Genomic DNA, 23,009 nt, shown 5'->3' with positions numbered 1-23,009 from the left:
CCTGAGCTGTGTCACTGGTGAGGCACCTGCTTTCGGGGACCGGTTCTCTGTAGCTGGAGGTTGGGTGTCCGTATGTGTCGGGGCCAGGTGGGAGCAGCCCTGGATCCCCCCACAGCAGGAAGCTGGTGGGACTGGTTGGTCCGACCTGGAGCGGCCGTGGGAGCAGCAGGTTCCTTCCCACCTGTGTCCTGAGGCATGGGACTCACAGGGAAAGAGTACAGGGTTGTTCCACACCTAGTGGTATCAGCTGTGTCGTGTTCTGGTCCCGCTGGAAAAGGGTTAACATGTCATTCCCTGTTCTCCTGTGTCACCTAGGGGTAGCCCTGCCATAGTGTCTCTGTCCTCTGTGTCACCTGGGGGGAAGTTCTATCCCCTGTGTCACCTGGGGGTGGCCCTGCAGTGGGTTTCTGTCCCCTTTTCCCAGCTCCTGAAGGGGGTGATGTGACTGCCATGCCCCCACGTCAGGGGGGGACATGCCAGGACTGGCCAGGGACTGACCCTCTCCCTGGAGCTGAGGGGTTGGAGGGGTCTCTGCACTCCAGAGGGTTGAGGAATGGGCTCGACCTCTAACAGGTGCTTTTGTTTCCAGGGCATCTTTATTTCCCGGGTGTCCGAAGAGGGTCCTGCGGCTCGCGCAGGGGTCCGGGTTGGGGACAAGCTTCTGGAGGTAAGGGCCTGGCTCCTGTGACAAAGCAAATGGTTCTGGATGACTTGGAGTGGAGGGAGAAGGTGCACATCACACATGTTTTAGGCCAAATTAAGCATCAGGAGCTGTGCAAGAGTAAAACCGAATTCCTCTGGCTCATACTTGATTAATTAATGTTACCGTGAATTTTTTACTGCTTTATAAGGACAGAACAACTCCTGCATTTCCAGCTCTGAAGTGTTGTGTGATGCAGGTGGGAAAAAACATATCTCCAGTGGGCTGAGCTCTGCACACCTGGGAGGGGCAAAAGTAGACCCTGTAGAATAACTTCTTACTCAGGGAGCCATGTCTGTCTTCATAGAATCGTGGAATCATGGAATGGTTTGGGTGGGAAGGGACCTTAAAACCCACCCAGTTCCACCCCCTGCCATGCCTAGGGAAACCTTCCACTAGACCAGGTTGCTCCAAGCCATGCCCAACCTGGCCTTGGACACTTCCAGGGATGGGGTGGCCACAGGCAGCTTCTCTGGGTAACTTATTCCAGTGCCTCACCACCCTCACAGGGAAGAATTCCTTCCTAATATCCCACCTAACCCTGCCCTCTTTCAGTGGGAAGCCATTCCCCCATCATCTGTCGTGCCAGGCCCATGCCCAAAGATCCATGTCCACCTCTCTTGGAGCCCCATTAAGTACTGGAAGGGGCTCTAAGGCCCCCCGAGCCTCCTTTTCTCCAGGCTGAGCTCCCCCAGCTCCCTCAGCTGTTCCTGGTGCTCCAGTCCCTGACCCAGCTCTGTTCTCTTTCCTGGACACGCTCCAGCCCCTCAGTGTCCTTTTTGTGAGGGGCCCCAATCTGACCCCAGGGTTGGAGATGCCTTGGCAGTGCCAGCACAGGGGGACAAGAACTGTCCTGGGCCTGTGGTCACACCGTGGCTGGTACAGGCCAGATGTCATTGGTTTTCTTGCCCACCTGAGCAGCCAGTTTCTCAGGAGAATGCTGTGGGACACGGCATCAAAAGCTTTGCCAAAGTCCAGACAGACACATCCACAGCCTTCCCCTCACCCACTGAGTGGGTCACCTGGTCATAGAAGGAGATCAGGTTGGTCAGGCAGAACCTACTTATCACAACCCCGGGCTGGCTGGGCCTGATCCTCTGGTTCCCCTGTACGTGCCACACTCCAGATCTGCTCCATGGCCTTTCCCACACCAAGGGACTGTCACATTGACAGCTTTGCGTGTTTTGGGGTGTGAGCAGGGTGTGAGGAAGGCGAACAAGAAGTTGTGTCGACCTGAGTTGTGCTGAGTTTTATTGGTGGAGATGGTCCTGGGTGGGTGTGTTTTTCTAGGAGCTTGTTGCCTGCAGGGTTCATACAGGTGTAGGGAAGTTGGAGCTCCCTGTGAGGGGAGCATTCCTCTGAAAGGGATTTTACTGGGCTGCCCTGGCCTTGGACGGGCAGCAGGTGCTGTGGGAATGTAGGGAAGCTCCTTGGACGTGCGGGCACACCTGTGGGAACAGGGTGCCAGCCCAGCTCTGCAGGGCTGAGGCTGGAGCTGTGTGTGAGGCGAGGGCTGTCCCTGCTCTGTGCCCAGGTGAACGGCGTGTCCCTGCACTGCGCCGAGCATCACGTGGCCGTGGAAGCGCTGCGAGGCTCGGGAAGCTCCGTGTCCATGACGGTGCTGCGGGAGCGGATGGTGGAGCCGGAGAACGCCATCACCGTCACCCCGCTGCGCCCCGAGGATGACTACAGCCCCCGGGAGCGGCGCGGGGGGCTGCGCTTCCCCGAGCGCCCCGAGGGAGCCCCTGCCACCGAGAGATACTCCACCTGCCTCATGCGCAACGAGAAGGGCCTGGGCTTCAGCATCGCCGGCGGCAAGGGCTCCACTCCCTACCGGGCTGGGGACACGGTCAGTCCTGATCCCCTGGCATCCCTGAGTCTTCCTCACCCCTGGGTATGCAGCATTGGCCCTGGGCTGGTGGGCCAGTTGGACTCTGAGAGCCAGGGAAGTCAGGGAATCATGGAATCCCAGAATGGATTGGGTGGGAAGGGACCTAAAAGGTCACCTCGTTCGCCTCCCTGCCATGGGTGGGGACACCTTCCACTATCCCAGCTTGCTCCGAGCTCCATCCAACCTGGCCTTGGACACTTCCAGGAGTGGAGCAGCTTCTCTGGGCAACCTGTGCCAGGACCTCGCTATCCTCATAGGGAGGAATATCTTCCCAATATCCCATCTAACCCTGCCCTCTGTCAGTGTGAAGCCATTCCCTCTTGTTCTGTCACTCCAGGCCCTTGTCCAAAGTCCCTCTCCCTCTTTTTTTATAGAAGGAGGGGGGCTGGGGCTTCCGATCTCTGCCAGTGACATCTAATCCTGCTGCTGCCCTCTTGGCACATATTCCAGGCTCTGGGCCACGGGAAGGCTTTGCTGACAGTGGCTCTGGGAGCAGAGTTTGTGTGGAGTGGAGAACAAACGGGAAGCACCAGGGCAGGGAAAGGGTCTGTGGAGGGGAGAGGGCTGGGACCTGCCTGGCACCCAGGAATGGGTCTGGAGAACCAGGCCCAGGTGAAGAGGAAGCCCAGGCTGCTCTGACCCTCCTGACTGTGCTGCAGGGGATCTTCATCTCCCGGATCGCAGAGGGCGGTGCAGCCCACCGGGACGGAATCCTGCACATCGGAGACCGGGTCATCTCGGTGAGTGGGTGTGCAGGGAAGGGGCTGACTCAGCTCTGTGCCCTCTCTCATGCAGGAGCTGCTTCTCTGGCACTGAAGCTGGATTTTGGGGGGCCTTTTTTCAGCTCCTGAGCCTTTTGGGGGAGCATTTAATGTGGGTGGTTTTACCTGGTCCATGACAGTTGGTGGGTGCAGTTACACCTCCCCTTTCCCCAAAGTCTGTGTGAGTGCTTCCCCCAGGGACGGCATGGAGAGAGGTGACATGGCAGCACTGCCCAGCCTTGTGTCCCTCCAGAGCTTGGGGGACAGCCTGAGGGGGCTCTGCCTTGGCAAGTAGAAGGGATAGAGCCTTTTCGGGCACAGTGGGGTCAGTGTGACCCGTGAGCTGGAGCAGAGGCCTCTGCCCGAGGGTGCTGTGGAGCAGGGCAGGGGTAGCTCGGTGCTTCCCTGCTTCTCTCGCAGCTCTGGCCCGTTTCTCATCCTGTCCCTGCGGGTCTCGCTGCTCTAACCTCGTGTCTCTGCCTACTGTCCCTCGCTCCCCTCCTCCAGGGAGCCTCTCCTGAGCCTCCCGACCCTCTTCCCACGCTCGCATGCTGCCTCCGAGGGAAAGCTCCTGCATCCTGGTGCTGGTGGTGGGTTTCTGGCCCAGCTGCTGTGGTAAGAGCACGTGTTACCACAGCGCTGGCGTGAGTAAACACTGATACAGCCTCGTCAGTGCTGGCTTCTGTCTGCTCTATCCCTGGGCTGGGGCTGTGTTGTATTTGCTTGGGCACATTTCAGTGGAACTCAGGCCCAGGTCCCACATTAGTGTCTTGGCAGGAGACTTCAACTGGTACAGCATCACTCCCTTCCTGCTAGAGCTCCCCACTCCTCTTAAAATGAAGCCCTGATCCTGATCGGTGCCACATAGGCTAAATTATTTTGGGTTTGTTCGTGTTTTAATGCTCCCTGGTACAGAGGCAGGACTTAGGCCCAGCATTTGGGGTTGGTTTTTCTCTATCTGTGGCAAGAAGAGAGAAAATCTCAGAGTCAAAAGTCAAACCTGTCTCCACCCCCCTTCACCAACTCTATTTATATCCGTGGGCAGCTTTGTAGGAAAAGCAGATCTAATTCCCTAGTAATAGCCTGCAGAGAATTCCAAGCAGGTTGTGTGGGCTCAGGGCTTAGAAGGCTTGAGGCCTGTGCTGGATTTTGATGTGGCTGAGGCCTTGCTGTCATTAGTCCCAACACCCCCGTGGGGTCCCCTCGGTACCTGTACCAGGTGAATGTGGCCATACAGGTTTGGTGCTGAGCACCAGCTGCAGTTCAGGTCCTGTGCTCAGCTCTGATTAGTGCAGGAGCAGGTTACTGCTTTCCAGGAGAACACTCACCGGACTATTCCCGCAACTTCCGAGCCTGCTTTCCGCCCCCTTTTGAAGCAGTGGTTGCCCATTTTTGTTGGAAAGGCTCCAGGCTGCGGTGATTCCTGGGGGGTGGGTGCAGGCTGGTGTGTTCCCTGTGCCTGCATGGGGAAGGGGAGGGCCCTTGCTAGGTACTGGGCTCGTGGGTCCCACAGGCAGGGCCTGTTTCCAAAGCCGTGGTCTCCTGGGCATGGCCTCAGCTCTCACTTTGTCAAGGATTCTTGTTTTCTTAGGAAAACAAATACAGCACAGCATCCTGCTCTTCCCCTGTGCTCTAAACCCTTCTGGACCCTTCTGCAGGGGAAGGACCAGAGTTGCTCCTTTGACTTTCCTAAGGGAGCTTTGAGCACATGGATGAAGAGCCCAGCCTAGGTCTCCTCTCCGAGTTAACACCCCCCAAAATTCCCCAGTGAGTGACACACACTCCCCAACTTCCCCGTGTTCCCATGTCTCTTGGGAGTCGTTTTGGTGGGGGAAGACATGGGGCTGCTGGGGGCAATGTCAGAGAGTTGGAGTTGTGGGTTGGGAATCTAGCAGGGAAGGTGCAGAATTGGGAGCAGTCACTAGGGACATCTGGTGTTTTTAGATGGGACTGGGAGTAGATTAAAGAAAACTGATTCTGGGGAGATTTAGGACAGTGGTAGGTGACATGTGGAGTCCTGATGAGGCAGTTTGATCCCTGAGAGATTTGTCAGAATAATATAATTTCCTGGCACACAGAGAAGTGTGTGGAGCAGGGAGAGGACAGAGATGCTGTCCCTTCCTCTTGGACACTCAGAAAGCTGCGCTGCATGGCTGACCTTGCTTTCTAGCTAGATAAAGGCCATGGAAAAGGAGCTGCCTAAAGGCTGGGAGGGCTCCAGCATTGCCAGGTAATGCAGAATTACTGGGTGAAGTGCATCAAGGGCTGTCACACAATACACCTCTGACTCTGGGAGTCCTGTGCCCTGATCCCTGTTCTAGGGAGGTACCGCTGAGCCCTTCTGGTCTGACCCCCTTTGACCACTCTCATCGTGTCAGGGACAGGAAAATAGCAGAGGGGATGTGAGAAATCAAGAGTGAGTGATGCTGGAGCAGGTCTGTCTGTGGAGTATCACTGTAGAGTCACAGAGTCAGAGCAAGGCTTGGGTTGGAAGGGATCTTAAAGATCATCTTGTTCCAATTCAGTGATTTTTTGGACCTTGATCTGGTAATAGAACCCAAAGGCCGAGTCTCTCCTGTGTGTCACCTTTGTTAACCATTTGAGGACCCAAGGGATCCTCCCTTCCCACTCTTCTGGGCACATGGCTGCCACTTTCCCTGCTCCCAGGTCCAGCCATCAGCAGGGGTAAGTGCAGATTCCAAAGGTGGAACACACTGCAGACACAGCTGGCCCCAGATTCACCCAAGCAGGAAGGGGGGCAGTGCCCTTACAGGTTCACAGCTGAGCACAGGGAGTCCTCACGGGGCAGGAACAACAGCCAGCTTCCCCCAGGTCCTGCCTGCCAGCTCCTCGGGTTTGCTGGTGGAATGGGCACACATTCCCTGCCTCTCTCAGGGAAATGCTCATGTCTGTAGGTCTCCAGCCTGCAGCCTAAGCATTGAGGTCTTTGGGGCTCTTTGGTCAGACCCTGAGCCTTTCATCCAGCTTCTGGACCAGCTCTTGGCTCTCACCACCTTTTGGATTCCTGCTTGCTGGCTAGTCCAGCTTGAATTTTACCAGTAGCTCTCACACACGTACCCAGAACAGCATGAACTGGCACAGTAAATACAGAATGTGGGGAGAGGGCAGAGCAGATGTGGTGAGCAGGCCCAGGGCTTGGCCACAGCAGCACCGACCAGCAACCTCTTGTTCTCCACCCTCAGCATTTCCCTGTGCTAGTTCCTCCTCTTTCATCCTGGACCAGTCCCCTTTCCCTTTTGGAAAACATTCCATAATAAGTGATGCACGTTCCCACAACCCACCTTAAAGCTTCCTGCAGCCAGTTGGCCCTTTCCACAAGAGCTGTGCTGAGATAACCTTTCATAATCTCCACTACCTCTCTGGATGGGTTACCAAGTTTGGTTACACTTCTCTAACGTGGGTGATTCCTTCGATGGTCCACCCAGGAGTGTTCAAGCCCTGTCTCTGCTACTTGCATTCCATTAAGGTCTGTGCACCTTTATGGTTAGTTTATTACCTTTCCTGCTTGCTGCCTTGTCTCCTGTGCTCAGCAGCCACCACCCAGGTCCTTTTCATCCTTCCTCTTCCCACGAGCGTGTGCCAGTTGCTGCCTTCACATCCTTCTGGTTGGTGCCAGAGGTGTCCCTTGAGGACAGTCCCCTCAGCAGAGGTGACACCTGGGGCTCAGATTTTCCAGCACAGCACAGGACTGCTTGTGGTTCTCCTTCCCTGTCACAGTGGGAGCAGCACCTGTGGCTGTGGGTGGGACAGGGCCTGTTGGGTGAGTGCTGGGAGTGTCTTTGGGGTTCTGGACAAAACCCTGTCAGACCGTGTGTGTCAGCTCAGTGCAGGAACTGCTCTCTGGGAAGGAGCTGGGGAGTAACGATATTTGGAATCAGGCTGTGAGGAATTGGGCTACAAAGCCCAGTTGCTGTGGCTATTACAGTCATGTTATTTCATGAGCTAATCAAACCCCATCTTGGCAGCTGCTGGTTTCATGTCCTCGTTCATTTTGGAAAGATTTTCCAGAACCTAATGACTAGAAACCTTTTAATTTTCACCTTCAACTTTCTCCTGGCAAGTTTTGTCCTTTGGGCAGCATTCTTCCAGCTTGGCTCTTGGTTTTCTGCCTCTCATACATTTGTGGAGAACAGTTGCATCCCTCTGGTCCTTTGAGTTTCATGGGAAGCTGTTTTAATTTTGTAGGAAAGGCTCTCAGTGCTTCCTGGTCTCTCTGTACCTGGGGTCACTTTTTGTGCCTTAGAGCTATCATCTCCCCCAGGCTGCCATGACCTTGCCCAGCACAGGTGGCCACCAGTGGCTGGGTGACCAGTGACAGGCCCAGTCAGCCTTCAGAGCCTGTGTCTGGGCTTTGGGTGGCCGATAAGGTCAGGTGGCCCGGTGACAGTGCAGCAGGTGCCCCAGCACATCGATGTTTTGTGGCATCGTGGCTGAAAATCGCTGTTTTGGCTTCTCCCATGTTGAGGTGTTTGGCCCCATTCCTTTACTGCAGCCTCTTGTCCCAGTGGGAAGCTGGAATGGAAGACCAGGGAGTGTTGGGTGTTCTCCTGGGTGAGCTGCAGCAAAGCCCAGGCCCAGCTGGGTTTGTGGGGGTGCAGGAGGTGGAGCATCACACGTGGCCTGTGGGGTCCCTGGAGCATCAGTGGTGCTGCAGGGCACCGTGTGCATAGGGAAGGTGGGAAAGGGGCAGGAAAGCTGTCTAGGAAGGGGATTGGGATCCGGCAGGGATGAGCAGGCACCTCTGTCCCCGTGCCAGGTAGGAGTGAGCAGGGTGAGTTAGAGGGTGCTTAGGGGCACAGGCCTTTGAGCCAGGGCCGTGTTCCAGCAGGATGGGGTCCCTCGGGGGCTTGGCCGGGAAGTGCCGGGCGATGGTCTGACACGGAGTTTGCGGGTTGTTCTAGATCAATGGGGTAGACATGACAGAAGCCAGGCATGATCAGGCCGTAGCGCTGCTTACCGCGGCCTCCCCCACCATCGTGCTGCTGGTAGAGAGAGAGGGCTCGGAGCAGCCCGGCGAGGAGCCTCGCCCGGCGCGCCCCGTGCGCATGCACATCCCCCGCCGCCCCCCGGCCCCGGGGACAGCCCGCCCGAGGAGACGCCCGCGCCGCAGAGGAACCACCTCTCCAGAGGGCTGGAGGATCAGTACCCCATCGAGGTGAGCTGGGCCTGGGATACGGGGCAGTGCAATCCCGAGTGGGTTTCGTTTGAGAAGTGGTGTTGGGATGGGGGTTGGCCCGCTGGGTTCTCGGGGCGTGGAGAAGTCATCACAGAAAAGCTTGGGGTGCAAGGGACCTGAAAGCCCATCCATTTGCACCCCTTGCCATGGGCAGGGACACCTTCCACTAGCCCAGGTTGCTCCAAGCCCCGTCCAACCTGGCCTTGGACACTTCCACAGGGATGGGGCAGCCACAGCTTCTCTGGGCAACCTGTGCCAGGGCCTCCCCACCCTTATAGGGAAGGATTTCTCCCCAGTATCCCATCTTACCCTGCCTTCTGTCTGTGTGAAGCCATTCCCCCTTGTCCTGTCACTGCAGGTCCTTGTCCAAAGTCCCTCTCCAGCTCTCTTGGAGCCCCTTCCAGCTCTTCTCCAGGCTGCACTGTCCCACATGGGGAAACTTGTCTTGCGGGTGTTCACCTGTCAAAACACCCCTGATTCCATGTTTTTTAATGTTTGAGGTCTGTATGTGCTATCCCTCATTCCCTTTGACTCTTTTTCTTGTTCCCTCAAGGAGATTCATCTGGTGAAAGCGGGTGGTCCCCTGGGCCTCAGCATCGTTGGAGGCAGTGACCATTCCAGCCATCCCTTTGGGATTCATGAGCCAGGGGTCTTCATCTCCAAGGTAGAGACCCAGGAGAGCCGCCCAGCCCTGAGCTGTTGGATTATTGGGGTTAAGGTGAAAGGTTTTGATGCAAGTCCAGAAGTATAGGACGGATTTATGAAATAAAGGGATGGGAGGGGGATGTGTGAAGGGTTGTACCTGGATGTGCTGCTGCTGCTGGAGCCACCTCAGGGCACATAAAAGCCTCAAACCTGTGTAATCTCTGCCAAACTCTTTGGAGGGATCCCAGTTAGCTTCTGAAATTGCTGAGCTCCTCTTGGCTTTAGTGAGTCGTGGGAAAATGCTGGCATTGCAGAAAGTCAGTCACTGGTGGGATGAGTGTGTGAGTGGAGGGACACCAGAACTGCTCTGCTGCCCTCAGGCCAATGCCCTTCGACCCCAGCTCCCGTTCCAGTGGTGACATCAGTTGATGCCATTTAGGGACAGCACACAGGCCAGTCACTGGCTGTAAGCCATTCCCTCACAGTCCTGCACATCCATGCTCCTTGGATTAGGGATGCTGGAGAGGACATCCCTGCCCAGCCCTTTCTGCTTCCCAGCATCTCTTGTCCCATGGAGATGCTGAATCTGTCTCCTCTAACACCTGTGGCTGGGAGTCAAGGTTCAGACCCTGGTAAGGGCTATTTGGAATTCGAGAAGTGATGCTTGCCAGATCCCTTCCTTCACGTGCCCATTGTTCCTCTTGCAGCACTTCAGCAGGTCAGTGGAGCAGGATTTGCTCTTCCCAAAGCCAAACTAACTTTTTCCCACCATCCCTGCTTGCCCACGTGCTCACAGATGTCAGCTTTCCTTGCTGACTCCTTTGTTTTACCAGAAACAGAGGTTTGGTGCCATGGTTAGTCCCTCTGTAGCTCTCAGGATCCCCTGGGTGAGAGGAGAGCACTGGGTGAGGGCTGGAGTTGTACTGGTGCTGTCAGTCTTGGTTACAGTCATGGACAAAAAAATGGCAAAGCTGGAACAGGTTTGGTTCAGGTAAAATTGGGAATCTGAGAATAACATACAGAATGACAGTTCAAAGCAAATCCCACTTCATTCTTTGCCAGTGTTCACAGATTGGTCACCTCTTGGGGAACTTTGGCTGCAGAGAGAGGAGTCAAAACAGGCCTGGAGGGTGTGGGAGGACGCCCAGGGACACAGTCATATCTCCAAGGAAAGGTGGAATTCCCTTCTCCAGTTGTGCCGATGGTTCTCTGCAGGTCATTCCCCGGGGGCTGGCGTCGCGCAGCGGGCTCCGCGTGGGGGACAGGATCCTGGAGGTGAACGGCATCGACCTGCGCCACGCCACCCACCAGGAAGCGGTGAACGCGCTGCTCTCCAACGCCCAGGAGCTCACCATGCTGGTCCGGAGGGACCCGCCTCCGCCTGGCATGCAGGTGGGCTCTGAGGGACAGCACTGGGGGCAATCACACTGGGGCACCTCTGGAGGCCGTTGCTAACCTGGCTGGAGGTCTGGGACTAGGACACAACCAGACTCCTGGTTGGAATTTCCTTCTCCTTTGGAAGGGTCCAGTCTCTTGTAAGCGTATTTCCAGTGGGGGAGTGGTGAGGGTCTCTTGCCGTGCCCGTGGTGACTGTCATCAGAGAATGACCAGATTTTTGAAGACCACACCTGAGCAGGGAACAGAAGTGGGCAGAGCCTCACCAAAGGGACCAAACTGCCAAGTGAGGGGCAGGATTAATTCAGGCCCTCTTCAGGGCATTCAGAATATGGCCACTCCGAGGAGTGTTCCCTCAGCTATCCCAGCACGATCTTGTCCCAGAAACAAGAACACTTTTCTGTGTTTCCAGGAAATATGCATTGAAAAGGCTCCAGGAGAGAAGCTGGGCATCAGCATCCGGGGTGGAGCCAAGGGCCATGCTGGCAATCCGTTTGATCCCACCGATGAAGGCATCTTCATTTCCAAGGTACCACAGGGAGAAGGGCGATCCCTGGGGCATCTGTTGGGTGTACTCTGTCTGCTTTCACTGGTGCAGCAGTTCTAGACACTCTTCCTCCACCTAAGGAGGCAAATCCCTGTCCTTTCATATTTCCTCCTCTACAACAGCTACACCGTTTCTTCTTCCATTTCCTGTTTGCCTTTACTTTGCCTTGTGTTTCCTCTCTTACGTTTTTTCTGTAACGTGAACGCACACATCCTTCCTTTTCCCCACATTCCTGTTGCTTCCCACATGCCTGTGTCTTCCTGCCCCCCCCGACTCATGAGCTCTTCCCTCCTTCCATGGGAAGCATCAGGAATTACTCCCCTTTCCTCCTGTGCCATGCACCCTGTGTGCAACTTTGTTCCCTTTGTGACTGCTTGTGTCACACTTATTTCTCATATCACTTTTCCCCCAGAAGTAACACGTGTTTTCTTGTTGAACTGTGCATCAGCTTATGCTCCTCCCAACCCTTTCCAAAAAGTTTTTATTACCTCTTCTTCCCTGCTGGCAGTGGAGCACAGTAATAAGTGGTGCCATTTTAATAAGTGGGTCTTGCTGCTGGCAAAGGAGACTCTGGGTCTCCTTTGTGGTTCAAAGATTCTGGTTCACCTTGGTGTCACTGGTTCCCTCTTTAGCTGGTCTTGTGGGGTAGCGACTGATGTAAATCATCCTCCTGGCTGGGGACACTCCATAATAGCCAGTCAGCCCTGATAATTGAGGCTGCACTCAAGGCAAGGGAACATGCAGCATTTTTCATTACATGGCTGTAACTGCTTTATCTGGGTTCTAAAGTTAAAAGAGTGCATTTAAATTCCCTCTGTTAGAGCGACAGTTGCACTTTCACCTGAGACATTTGCAATAGCAGGAAAAGCAAACCTGGGATTATTGTAACTGATGGTTGTTTTTAAGGATTGGGTTTGGTTTTCTCTCTCACAGCATTGCAGCATTTGGGGATTGGAAGGGTCACAGTTTAGCCACAGTACAGGGTTAGTTCACCTCCCTCCCCTTTTTTCGCAATACTGGTTGTTTTAACCTGCAGAGAACCAAAGCCCTGAACGGCTCTGCTCTCCCTTCAGCTTTGTTACTCCCCTCAGCCTCTCTCATCTGTCCTATCCAGAGTGGAGTTCCTGCCTCTGATTTTCCCTGTGTATTTCCACTAACAGAGATACAAAAGTGATGCTTTTCTTCTTCCTCCTCTTTGCATGTCTGATCCCTGCCTACTTCCTCCTTAGTTTGTCTTCATTTGCATTTCCATTGTGTCTCTCTCCCACCAAACAATGATTTCCCTTTCTGAGATCCATCGTGATTTGAGACCTTTTCCTTCTCACCCACTTCACTGGCAAAGCCAAAGCAGTTTGTTTCCTTGGGACAACACATTTCCAATTCACATTCTTTTATCTCCCATAAGAGATTCTTCCACACCTGTTTCTTCTACCAGCCTGTACAGGTTCTTCCTCCCCTGCTCTCTCCATCAGTCTACAGCAGTACTTGCAGATGCTTTCCCTGGCTCACTGTTCCCTGTGTGTGCTGTCCCCTCTCGCTCTGTCCTCCCGCTGGTCCCCGTGCTCTCTGATCCCCTCTGTCACCTCTCCAGTGACACCGTGACTCCCCGCTTTGTTCCAGGTGAGCTCCTCTGGGGCCGCAGCCCGGGATGGCCGCCTGAAGGTGGGGATGCGGATCCTGGAGGTGAACCACCAGAGCCTGCTGGGAATGACGCACACGGAAGCGGTGCAGATCCTGCGAGGGGTGGGCGACGCGCTCCTCGTGCTGGTGTGTGACGGCTTCGACCCCAAGGCTGCAGCTGCCATCGAGGTGAGGGCTGGAGTGACCAGGATCCCCCCACATGGATCCTTCCTCTTTCTTCACAGAATGCTGGGTTTTCCCAACCTTTTGCTGTAGATGTTTTTTGAGGTCCCAGATTTCAGTCTGACCTGTGATATGAACTGGAGGTGGTTGCCAGTCCAGAAAAGCAGTGGTCCCTCAGGACTGTCTCATTCCTGCTGGTTCCAGAATTGTCCCGTGCTAGCACTGCACTGAAATGAAGTTTTCAAGCTCACTTTCTCCAGGCTATTTGTGCCCATTTTTTGGCCAATATTTCCTTTACAGTCAGTTGTCTGGCTCTTTATTGTTGTTTGCCTTTCCCCACTTGCCTTTCTCCAGGGTTACACTTCCCTGGAGCAATCCTGTGCCCTCTCAGATTTCTGTTTTCAAGGCTTAGCTAGTCAGCTTTTGTATTCTTCAGGAGAACACGAACCCAATCCCCACTCACCTCATCCCCTTCCTGCCCCTGGGTCCATTTAAATTCATCTTTCTTAGACCTCAGGATCCTCAAGCACTTGTCAGCTGAAATGACGGGTAGAACTGGGTGTTCTTAAGGTCCCTTCCAACCCAAACCAGTCTGGGATTCTATGGAATGAGGTTTCAAATTGTGAAAGAGTTCTGGTTCTGACAATCAGGAATTGTCCTGGTACTCCATATCTGGGAGCCCGGGATAGGGAAATTTTGGAATGGCACTCTGTGGACTTCCACCAGGTGAGATTTGCCTTTTGATTTGCAGATGTCCCCAGGAATCATCGCAAACCCTTTTGCTGCTGGCATTGGGCGCAAGAACAGCCTAGAGAGCATCTCCTCCATTGACCGGGATTTGAGCCCTGAGGAACTGGAGATCCTGCAGAAGGTGGGTGTTCTGGCTGAACTGGGAGAGTGGAAACAGTTTTTGGAAATCTCTAGTTAGTCTCCCTTGGTGCGTGGAATCTGCAACGTAACAGGCACTGGACATGGCATGGGGTCAGCAGGTCCCAGCACATGGATCAGGAATGCACTAGGATGGGACTGTGGTGCCTTCGTGAGGTTCCAGGTGCTCCAGGTGTGGAGAGAGCACTGGTTGAGGTGGCTCTAACTCTGCTCTCTCCTAGGAGATGGAAATGGTGAGAGAAGCAACTCAGTGGGAGAGAGAAGAAATGGAGAAAGTGGTGAGAGATTTTTTGTGTAGCAAAATCTGTTTGTGACAGTGACTCTGCTGAGCCCATGAGCCCTGAGGAAGGTGCCACAGGTTATCTCTGTCCCACTGTCAGTGCCATGGGAGCTCTGGATCTCTGTCCCGTTGTCAGTGCCATGGGCACCTCTGGATCTCTGTCCCGTTGTCAGTGCCATGGGAGCTCTGGATCTCTGTCCCGTTGTCAGTGCCATGGGAGCTCTGGATCTCTGTCCTGTTGTCAGTGCCATGGGCACCTCTGGATGTCTGTCCTGTTGTCACTGCCATGGGAGCTCTGGATCTCTGTCCTGTTGTCAGTGCCATAGGCAGCTCTGGATCTCTGTCCCATTGTCAGTGCCATGGGAGCTCTGGATCTCAGTCTCATTGTCAGTGCCATGGGCAGCTCTGGATCTCTGTCCCATTGTCAGTGCCATGGGCAGCTCTGGATCTCTGTCCTGTTGTCAGTGCCATGGGAGCTCTGGATCTCTGTCCTGTTGTCAGTGCCATAGGCAGCTCTGGATCTCTGTCCTGTTGTCAGTGCCATGGGAGCTCTGGATCTGTGTCCCACTGTCAGTGCTGTGGGCAGCTCTGGACATTCCCTCTCCATAGAGAACTGCTCCATTACCCCAGCTGCTCTGGCTTTACCGTGCCTCCCTATGCACCTCTCTGGTGATGCATCTATGGTATTCAGAGTCCATTCTTGTTACCTGCTGGTGCCTCCTGGCCAAGCTGCAGCTTTGAGAAAAATGGCCAATGAGCTTGGAAGTCCCAAATTTAATCAGTTCTCACTGTCCAGTACCCCATGACCTGACAGAGCTTTTGTGAGCAAAGATGAGAACACACAGCTCAGAGCTGCCCTGAGTGGAGAAGTGACGCTGTTAATCAGTCACAGCTTTGTGCTCCTCAGTTCACGTGGTCATTTCTCTGCTTTGCTGTGAGAGTTTTGTGTTTCTGCTCACTGGTTCAACCTTGCACAGAAATAGAGATAGAATTTCTTGGAAATAGAAGTAGAATTGCCCAGAAATAGATCAGAAGACTCGAGCCCCTCAAGGACTTGGGGTTTCCCTCCTAAAACAGTAATGTATCCAGTCAGCATTGGGAAGAGAGAAAGCTGAATTCTTTGGTGTTGTCAGCTGGGAATCTGCTCCTCTGGCAGATGAGTCTGGACATTTTGCAGGTGTTCCATCAGGTTTCCAGTTTGGTCACACCTGATGTTTCTCTGGGTTCTCTCAGCAGTTGCAATTTCTCAGCCTTTTCACATTTGCTGCCCCACAAGAGCAGGGTGAGGTTGGCAGTTCTGGTGGAAGTGGAACGACCTTACAGAATAAGCTTCAACCTGATCCTGTTGGAGACTCCCTGCTCATTGCAGGTGCTGGACTAGATGACCCTGAAAAGTCCCTTCCCACCCAAACCATCCTGGGATTCTGTGAATAATTTAGGTAGGAGGGACCTCACCAGTGCCCTTGGTTCAGCCCAGAGCAGAGCCAATTCAGATAGATTTAGGTTTTTCCTATAAAATGCCTGGTTCCTTACCTGAGAAGGAACTTAGAGTGGTTCAGCAAACCTGATTTCTTTGTGTTTCTGTTGGAGCAAAGTCTTTTCCTGCCAGTTTTATGTTGGCAGTATATGCATTTGAATATGGATTTGGAAATAGATATATGGATTTGAATATGGATATGTGGATTTGAATACACTCCAGGAACTCCAGGAGACTTCAGGTAATGTGGGGTCAGTATCAGTACTTCTAACACCTGTGAATAACCAAGTCTGGCCCCAACCTGCTGCTCAGGCTGAGCAGGTGACATTTGTCCAGGCTCAGGTAAAGAAAGGTTTTGCCAGAATTCATACTGAGATTACTTTAAAGTACTTGGCCAAAAAAAAAATAGAAAAACCTTTATGATTGGTGAAGTAGCCTTGGCTATGTCTCATTTTAAGAATGCTGGTATTTCTTAGTGCCCCTTCCTTTGGGGTGTCAGGAGGAGGCAGCAATGGATGCTCCAGGCTCCTCAGAGGTCTCGGGATCCATGGACTGAGGCCCACGAGCAAAGACATGTTTTGCTGCTGAGTCTTTTAAACCTTGAATCTGGGATTGTGCTGTAAAGCTGTTTTTGATGATTAAATTTATCCCAGTGGTGGAGCCAGCACTGCATGGTGGGCCAGTGGAATGCTGAAGGAAGTTCCCATCTCAGTGCCACATCCTCAGTAATTTCTGTAACCATTTTTGGATGTCTTTTCTTACTCTTCAATGATTCATGTTGATTCCTGCACAAGAACAATAGACCAAACATGTCTCCAGCCTGAAGAACTGGGAAGAATTTGGTTTTTGCTCTACTCACTGTAGAGGTTTTCAAACCCACTTGCTGCAGACATCTGTTGCCTTCAATTCTCTGATAATTCAGTTTCTAATAGAAATATCAGTAACTCCAAGTCTCCATGGACTGATTCCTGGTGTATTTGTCTGTCCCAGCTCTGTGGCTCTAGTTATTTTTCTAATTTTAATCCAAATCCTTCCCATATGTTGTCAGAGATGGACTTTGAGCATTCCCCAGCTCCATCTGGGCTGGCTGGTGCTCCTGTCATTCCTCAGAGAAGTGCTCCTGTACAGCCTCAGAGAAGGGTCATACACCAGATTAGTGTCACCTGGAACCCTCACCCTACAGAGAACTTGTCCAAAACTAAGCATAACCGGATTCAGAATAGACCTTAACTTTAACTATCCTTCCATATCCCTTTGGGAGTTGTGATCCTCCAGAGCATTAGTGTCTTCTCCTGTGGAGGTTGGGGGCAGTGTGGGACACTGGATGTCTGTGATGCGTGGAAGCTGTTGGAGAGAAGGGCCCAGGTGCTCAGCAGAATTTTCAGTTGGCTCCCTGTCAGCTGCCTTCCACTTTCTCAGCCTCCCAGCCTCGGGACTTCTGGACTATCTGGTTCCTGCTTGGGAGGAGCAGCCGGGAGGGTTCCGTAGGCAGGAGAAGGGAAGGATGCTGCTGCTGTGTCCCCAGCTCTGGGCGGCAAAGCACAGAGGTATCAGCGTCCAGAAATCAGTCTTTAGGACAAGTCCCCACACTGATCCCTTCCTCTTGCAGCCTGGAAGCCCGCCCGTGGCTGGGGCTTTCGGGATTAGTCCCTGGTCACTGTAGTGTCCCTGCAGTGCTGAGTGACCGTGGGCTGATGGTCTGTGCTGGGCCCAGCCTTGTGCTGAGACTGGTCTGTCCCTCCCTGATGTGATGCTATAAGCAGCATGTGAGTTCTAGGCCTTTTTTTTCCTTGGTGACAGGCAGGCCTGTGCTCTGTAGATTTGTTTTTCCATTCCCTTCCAGCCTCTCTTGCTCTGTCAAGGTGTCTCTTCTAGCAATGAGCAACCCCCTCCTCTCCCTTTGTGCCTGTGTGGCTTGTGCTTTCCTTTGCTTTCCCCAGGATTGTCCCTGCTGAGGATCTTGGGGACCTCTGCTCTTCCCCTGCACTGTGGCAGCCTGATCATGTTGTCCCAGGTGTCCCTGTCCATTCTGCTGGTGATAATCATGTGGGTGCAGAATTCCAGCTCCTCCTTCCCTGGTCCCAGGATTCTTGCTGAGTTTCTGCTCCCCCTCTGCTGGTGCTGGCACTGCTCCTCTATCCCCTTGGGAGTTCCTGCCCAGCATGCCTGACCTCTTTCCCTCTCTCTTGTCTCTCTGCTCTGGCTCTGTCCTGTCCCACGGAAGGAGCGGATGCGTAGGGAGCGGGAGGCAGCCACGCAGCAGCTTGAGGAGGAGGTGGAGGTGAGCAGCACGGAAGGAGGGCTGGAGAGTCCCAAAAAAGGGCTGCATCTGGACTGGAAGGCTGGAGAAATCCCCAAAAAGTGTTTGTTCCCTGTAGCCTGTGTTCTCCAATCCCTCCCCTAGACGGGTGTGACTTTGGGGATAACAGAAGAGATCAGAACTGAAGAAATGTGTAAGGGATTGAGAAAGGGACAGTGGAAAACAGTGGCTGGTTTGAAACCTGGACTTCTGTTTGGGGTTAGAAAGGCAACACATGGGAAGCAAAATTGAACAAAGTTGTACAGTGAATGTGAGTTAAGGTTGGGAAAAGAAACTAGAGGAATTGCAGAGTTGCACTCGAACATGTCCAGATCCAGACTGGAACTGTTCTGGATGCTCTTGGAGCAAACGGGTAGGTGCAGCAACTCTCCTCCCTCCCTGTGAGGGAGTGGATGTGGGGGCAAGAGGAGTGAGGGGATGTGAGCAGCAGTGGGTGACCAGGAGCCCACAGTGACATGTTCTCTGCAGGGTTTCTCAAGCCCAGCCCCTGCTGTGGATCCCCCAGATTGTGTTTGGAACAATTCCAGCTCCTTTTCCAGGCAGTGGGAACTCTGCAGAGTTTGGAGATAAGGCCTTGGTTGTTACTGGGGTGGTTCCCTTTTCATTGCTCTTCCTCCTTGACTTAGTTGACTTTGGGCCTGACCCGTTCCTGGTGTCTGTGGTTCTTTCCCCTCTGCAGAGCATCCCCAGCGAGCCCCTGCGCCTGGACTACCGGACCCTGGCAGCGCTGCCCAGCAGTGGCCTGCAGAGAGGCAACCGTGCTGTGAGTGGGGCTGAGGGGTCCCTGCAGGGCGGGGGTGTGGGGGGGCAGAGGAGATGGGGGTCCCTCTGGGGGAGGCAGTGAGGGGCTGTGGAGATGGGGGTCCCTGCAGGGGAGGCCGTGGTCCTTTCCTTACCTGCCCTGTAAGGAAAGGTGCCATGCTGTGGTTGGTGATGGCATCCTCTGCAGAGGAAAATGGGGAAGCAGAACTGTGGGGTACTCTGGCACTGAAATGGGAGATAGCTGCAAAAGAAAGATGGGAATAAGAAAATAAGGAGAGCAAGAACCAGGTGGTTTTTCTTCTTGGGAAGAGAAGTTGCAAAGTTTGCAAAGTTGCAAAAAACAAAGTCTGGAACAAGGCAGAAAGAACAGCCCAGAGGACAGAGAAGGAGACGTGAGTGGGAGAGTGCAGGGATCTGTTGTGGAAGGAAGTGGCTCCGGAAAGCTCCCAAGGAGGGAGGGAAAGATTTTTCCCAACACAGTGATGACAGTGTTGGGTGCACAGCTCAGTTGTACATCCATTTTGGGGTGGTGTTTAGGAAGGAGAAAGGCTAAGGGGCTGAGACTGAAAGTATTAAAAAAAGTTCAAGGCCAGGTTGGACAGGGCTTGGAGCAACCTGGTCTAATGGGAGGTGTCCCTGCCCATGGCAGGGCGTGGGACTGGATGGTCTTCAGGGTCCCTTCCAACCCAAACCATCCTGAGATTCTATGAAAACCAAGATCCCCCAGGCCTGCAGAAGGCAAAGTGGCTGTGGTTGTGTGTTGTGGCTGAGCCCTGTGGCTCATGTATCATGTTGTGTGTCGTGACTCCAGCTGTGGATGCTCCTGCCCTGTGCTCTGCCTGCCAGTCCCTCATATGTAATGGCCAAGAGAAATTCCAGTTTTCATAAACTTTATGGATTACAAACTCATCTCCCTTCTGTGTTGTTTAAATTCTCCTCTCTCCATCTTTGCTTCCTTTTATCTTTTATCTCCCCTGCATCACCCCTATTCCACTGGGCTTCTACCTGCTCCTTCACACATCCTCAGTCTCCTCCTTCCTTTCCTTCTGGTGTGGCAAGACCTCCCTTTGCTGTCATCATCCCACTCCATTGTTTTGGGATCATCTCTTTTACCTTTCCAGTCTCCATCCCATTCCACGCAAACAGGTCTCTTCTCCTGTTCTCTTTCCTCCTGTTTCCAGGCCCTCTTGCTTTCTGCCTCACTCAGTGCATTGGCTCCAGCTCTGGCTCCTTTTGTTCCCATACTTCTCAGCTTTTGGGTTTCCCCTCCTGCTGGTCACACAAAAAAGCATTATCAGGAAAAGGTTTATTTTTAGCGTCTCTGAGTGTAACTCAGTAGCTGGAAGAGGGGGAGAGCCAGCCCCAGGCAGCAGCTGCCTCCGTGCCGCACAGTCCGAGCGTGGAGCAGAGCGGAGCAGCCTCTGGGAGCTGTTCCTTGCAGCCTGTGTCAGATGGGAACGCCTGGCATGGGAATGTGGGGCTGAGTGTGCTGGAATGCCGGGGTGATGGGCGGCATCTATAAATGTCCTGCTTCGGGGAAGGGCCCATGGGTGCCAATGTGTGCTTTTGTCCAGCTGTCACCAACCCTGTCTTTGCTCTGGTTGGAAAAGTACGTCTGCCTGGATCGTGGGGACAAGTGAGATTCTGGTGTGGGGACAGAGGTTCTGGTGGTCCTTCAGGAGCTGCTCTGGCCTGTTTGGTGACTGCTGGAAGACTCAGGGTGGGCTTTCCAGCAGGACAGGCAGGTCAGTGACAGGTTGTCCATCTCTGGACAGTCTGACTGCATCCAGATGATTGGTGCTCTTGTCCCGTTCCCATCGTGGTTTTCTCTTTCTCCCTGTCTCCAGGCCAACTCTCTCACCACATACATTCTCCTCTAAAACCAGTGTCTGGGTGTCTTTTACTGACACTTAGTTCCCTGCGAAGGAGCTGTTCTTGTCATTGCTGTGGGATAGGAGGAGCCGTAGGGAGCTGTTCCTATCCTCACCATGGGACACGAGGGGCTACATGGAACTGTTCCTGTCCTCCCTGTGGGGCAAGTGGAGCTGTAGGCAACTGTTCTTGTCCTCACTGTGGGGCAGGAGGAGATGCAGGGAACCATTCCTGTCCTTGCTGTGGAGCAAGATGGAGCTGCAGGGAATTTTTCTTATTTTGATAATGAAGCAAGAGGAGGTGCACATCAATCCTGACCACTGTAACTGAGGGTGGAATTCATCATGAGGATTCCAAGAATGGCCCCCAGAGAAGGGAGCAGGTGATTGTCTGCCTTGGATCCATCTGTGTTGCTGTGTCTGGGTCCCTTTGTGAGCAGGATTTAACAAAGGCTGAGGATTTGCCTGTTCTGTTTGTCCACTGTTAGAAGCCCAACTGAAAATTCCCTTTGGAAGCAGCATGGGAATGCTCATTTGGGTGATGCTCTTTGGCCATGCAGCCAGTGTACTGCAACATCTGGATAGAAGCTGTGGCTGCCCCACCACTGGAAGTGTCCAAGACCAGACTGGACAGGGCTTAGAGCAACCTGGTCTACTGGAAGGTGTCCCTGCCCATGGCAGGGGGGTGGAATGAGGTGAGCTTTAAGGTCCCTTCTCACCTAAACCATCCTGGGATTCTGTGACTCTTTGACAGTGCCCTTGCAGGAGTCAAAGAGCTGTTACAGTCTCTGTAGTCTGCATCAACCAGACAGCAAAGCCGGACCCGTGAGGGACTGATCACAGCAAAATGATTAAAGTCTAATTTTGCTTTCTGAACTATGAGAAACGGAGAAGAACTGACATGTCTCAGTACCAGGTCACCATGATTAGTTAATTAACAACCTGTACTTTCTGCTCTGAATTTGTTTCTCTTTGGTTTCTTGCCATTGATTCTTTCTCTGTATTTGTTCTGCAGATTTCAGATTAGATTTCTTTCAGTGCCCTGGAGGATGCAGGGTAACACGTGCTTGTCCTGTCTGCAGGCTGGGAAAGTTCACTGCATTGCCCAAATCTCTGCTTACCCAAAATAGAAATTGTGGCTTGTCTGACAGAAATAGTTCTGTGGGGCCAGGGAGCGAGGAATCCCCACCGGGACACGCCACAACAGTGGGAGCTGGAGCTTACAGCTAAGGGGCAGATCCTGCCCAGTTCCAGTCAGGTCCAAGAACAAAATAGGGATTGAGGCTCCCCACAGACTTTCAGGCTTGATGGCCCTCTGGGAAAAGGTGGTTGGAATTCGGGTTTTTACACTGGAAAGTCATATAGCCACAACAGCAGGATTTCTCAAGGTAGCACAGACTTTGCTGCCCAGGAAACACGATATGAGCCAGGGCTCTGCCAGCCACAGAGCTTGGGTTGGGGGGTTAGGGGAGGGCCTCCGAAATTCCTGAGCCTCCCAGCTGCCATTGTAGTCACCAACCCACCCTTGAGAGCTATTTTGGTGACCACTGCCATGACACAGGAGCTGGAGAATGTGCTCTGAACAGGAGAGGTCTTTCTGCTCCCCGGAGGCACTTGGATGGAAGGTTTGGTCTTTGCTTTTCTCTGCTCCCTTGAGGAAGGCTCTGGCTGGGGTAACAAATTCTCTTCTATGGCATTAAGAGGAAGGGTCAGGGCTTCATCTGGGCTGGGTGCAAGCCCTGGCAGAACTGAGGCTGCCTCAGTCCTACCATCAGCAAGAGCCGCCCAAGGGGTCTGTGCTCCATCAGCTGTACTGAGCTCTGGTACTTTGGGTGTGTTGTGATGCAGTGGGGCCATAAAAGCATGTTCACCTGTACAGGTGTGATGGAAATGCACGGGGTGGGTGTTGTGTGACTGTGTGGCAGTGCTGAGGTGACAGCAGAGGCTGGGCCATGGCAGGGGGAGTGAATGGAGTGGGAGTTGGACTGAATGATCTCCAGAGGTGCCTTCCAGCCTGAGCTGTTCTGTGATTCTGTGTGCTGTGGTGGGCAGGGGGAGGGCGTGTGCTCGTGCAGGTGTTGGCAGTGTGTTTGGCTGGAGAGCAGCAGGAGAAATGTGTGTGAGTTGGAGCAGTGCAGGGAGCACTCGTGCCTGTCAGCTCCCCAGGGTACGTGTGCACAGCGGGGTCCTGTCCTGGAAGTGGCACTGGGGGTCACAGATTGGTGGTAGAGCAGGAGAGAGGGATGGCATGGTGTGTGGGCATTAGCGCTGGCATTCTTCTCTCTCCTGTCCTTCATCAGCTGCTCTGTATTTTCTTCCTCCTCTCCTTTATTCTGTTCTCTTTATTTCTGTCTGATCCTTCTGTTTTCCTCTCAGCCTGTTCAGTGTACTAAGCCCAGCTCCAGCATGGAGGGTGACTGCACGGTGCTGTCCCTGCCCATGGCACGGGACAGCCGGGAAGCGTCCCCGGAC

General features: G+C 53.5%; 1 protein-coding gene across 1 annotated transcript in view; it reads left to right on the top strand.

Annotated features, from left to right (window-relative positions):
* Positions 1-23,009, top strand: part of SCRIB (scribble planar cell polarity protein) — an 83,705-nt gene that overhangs the window by 29,593 nt on the left and 31,103 nt on the right. The window contains 14 exon segments of the mRNA XM_029958043.1: positions 552-667; positions 2,235-2,549; positions 3,251-3,331; positions 8,275-8,386; positions 8,389-8,528; positions 9,103-9,213; positions 10,410-10,586; positions 11,002-11,118; positions 12,757-12,945; positions 13,691-13,810; positions 14,049-14,105; positions 17,809-17,865; positions 18,584-18,667; positions 22,914-22,997. Of these exon segments, the coding sequence (XP_029813903.1) occupies positions 552-667; positions 2,235-2,549; positions 3,251-3,331; positions 8,275-8,386; positions 8,389-8,528; positions 9,103-9,213; positions 10,410-10,586; positions 11,002-11,118; positions 12,757-12,945; positions 13,691-13,810; positions 14,049-14,105; positions 17,809-17,865; positions 18,584-18,667; positions 22,914-22,997 (1,760 nt within the window).

This window comes from Manacus vitellinus, unplaced genomic scaffold (assembly GCF_001715985.3).
Source record: "Manacus vitellinus isolate BGI_N305 unplaced genomic scaffold, ASM171598v3 scaffold_139_pilon, whole genome shotgun sequence".
In the NCBI taxonomy this organism is placed as follows: Eukaryota; Metazoa; Chordata; class Aves; order Passeriformes; family Pipridae; genus Manacus; species Manacus vitellinus.
This window is presented reverse-complemented; position numbering and strand designations above follow the sequence as displayed.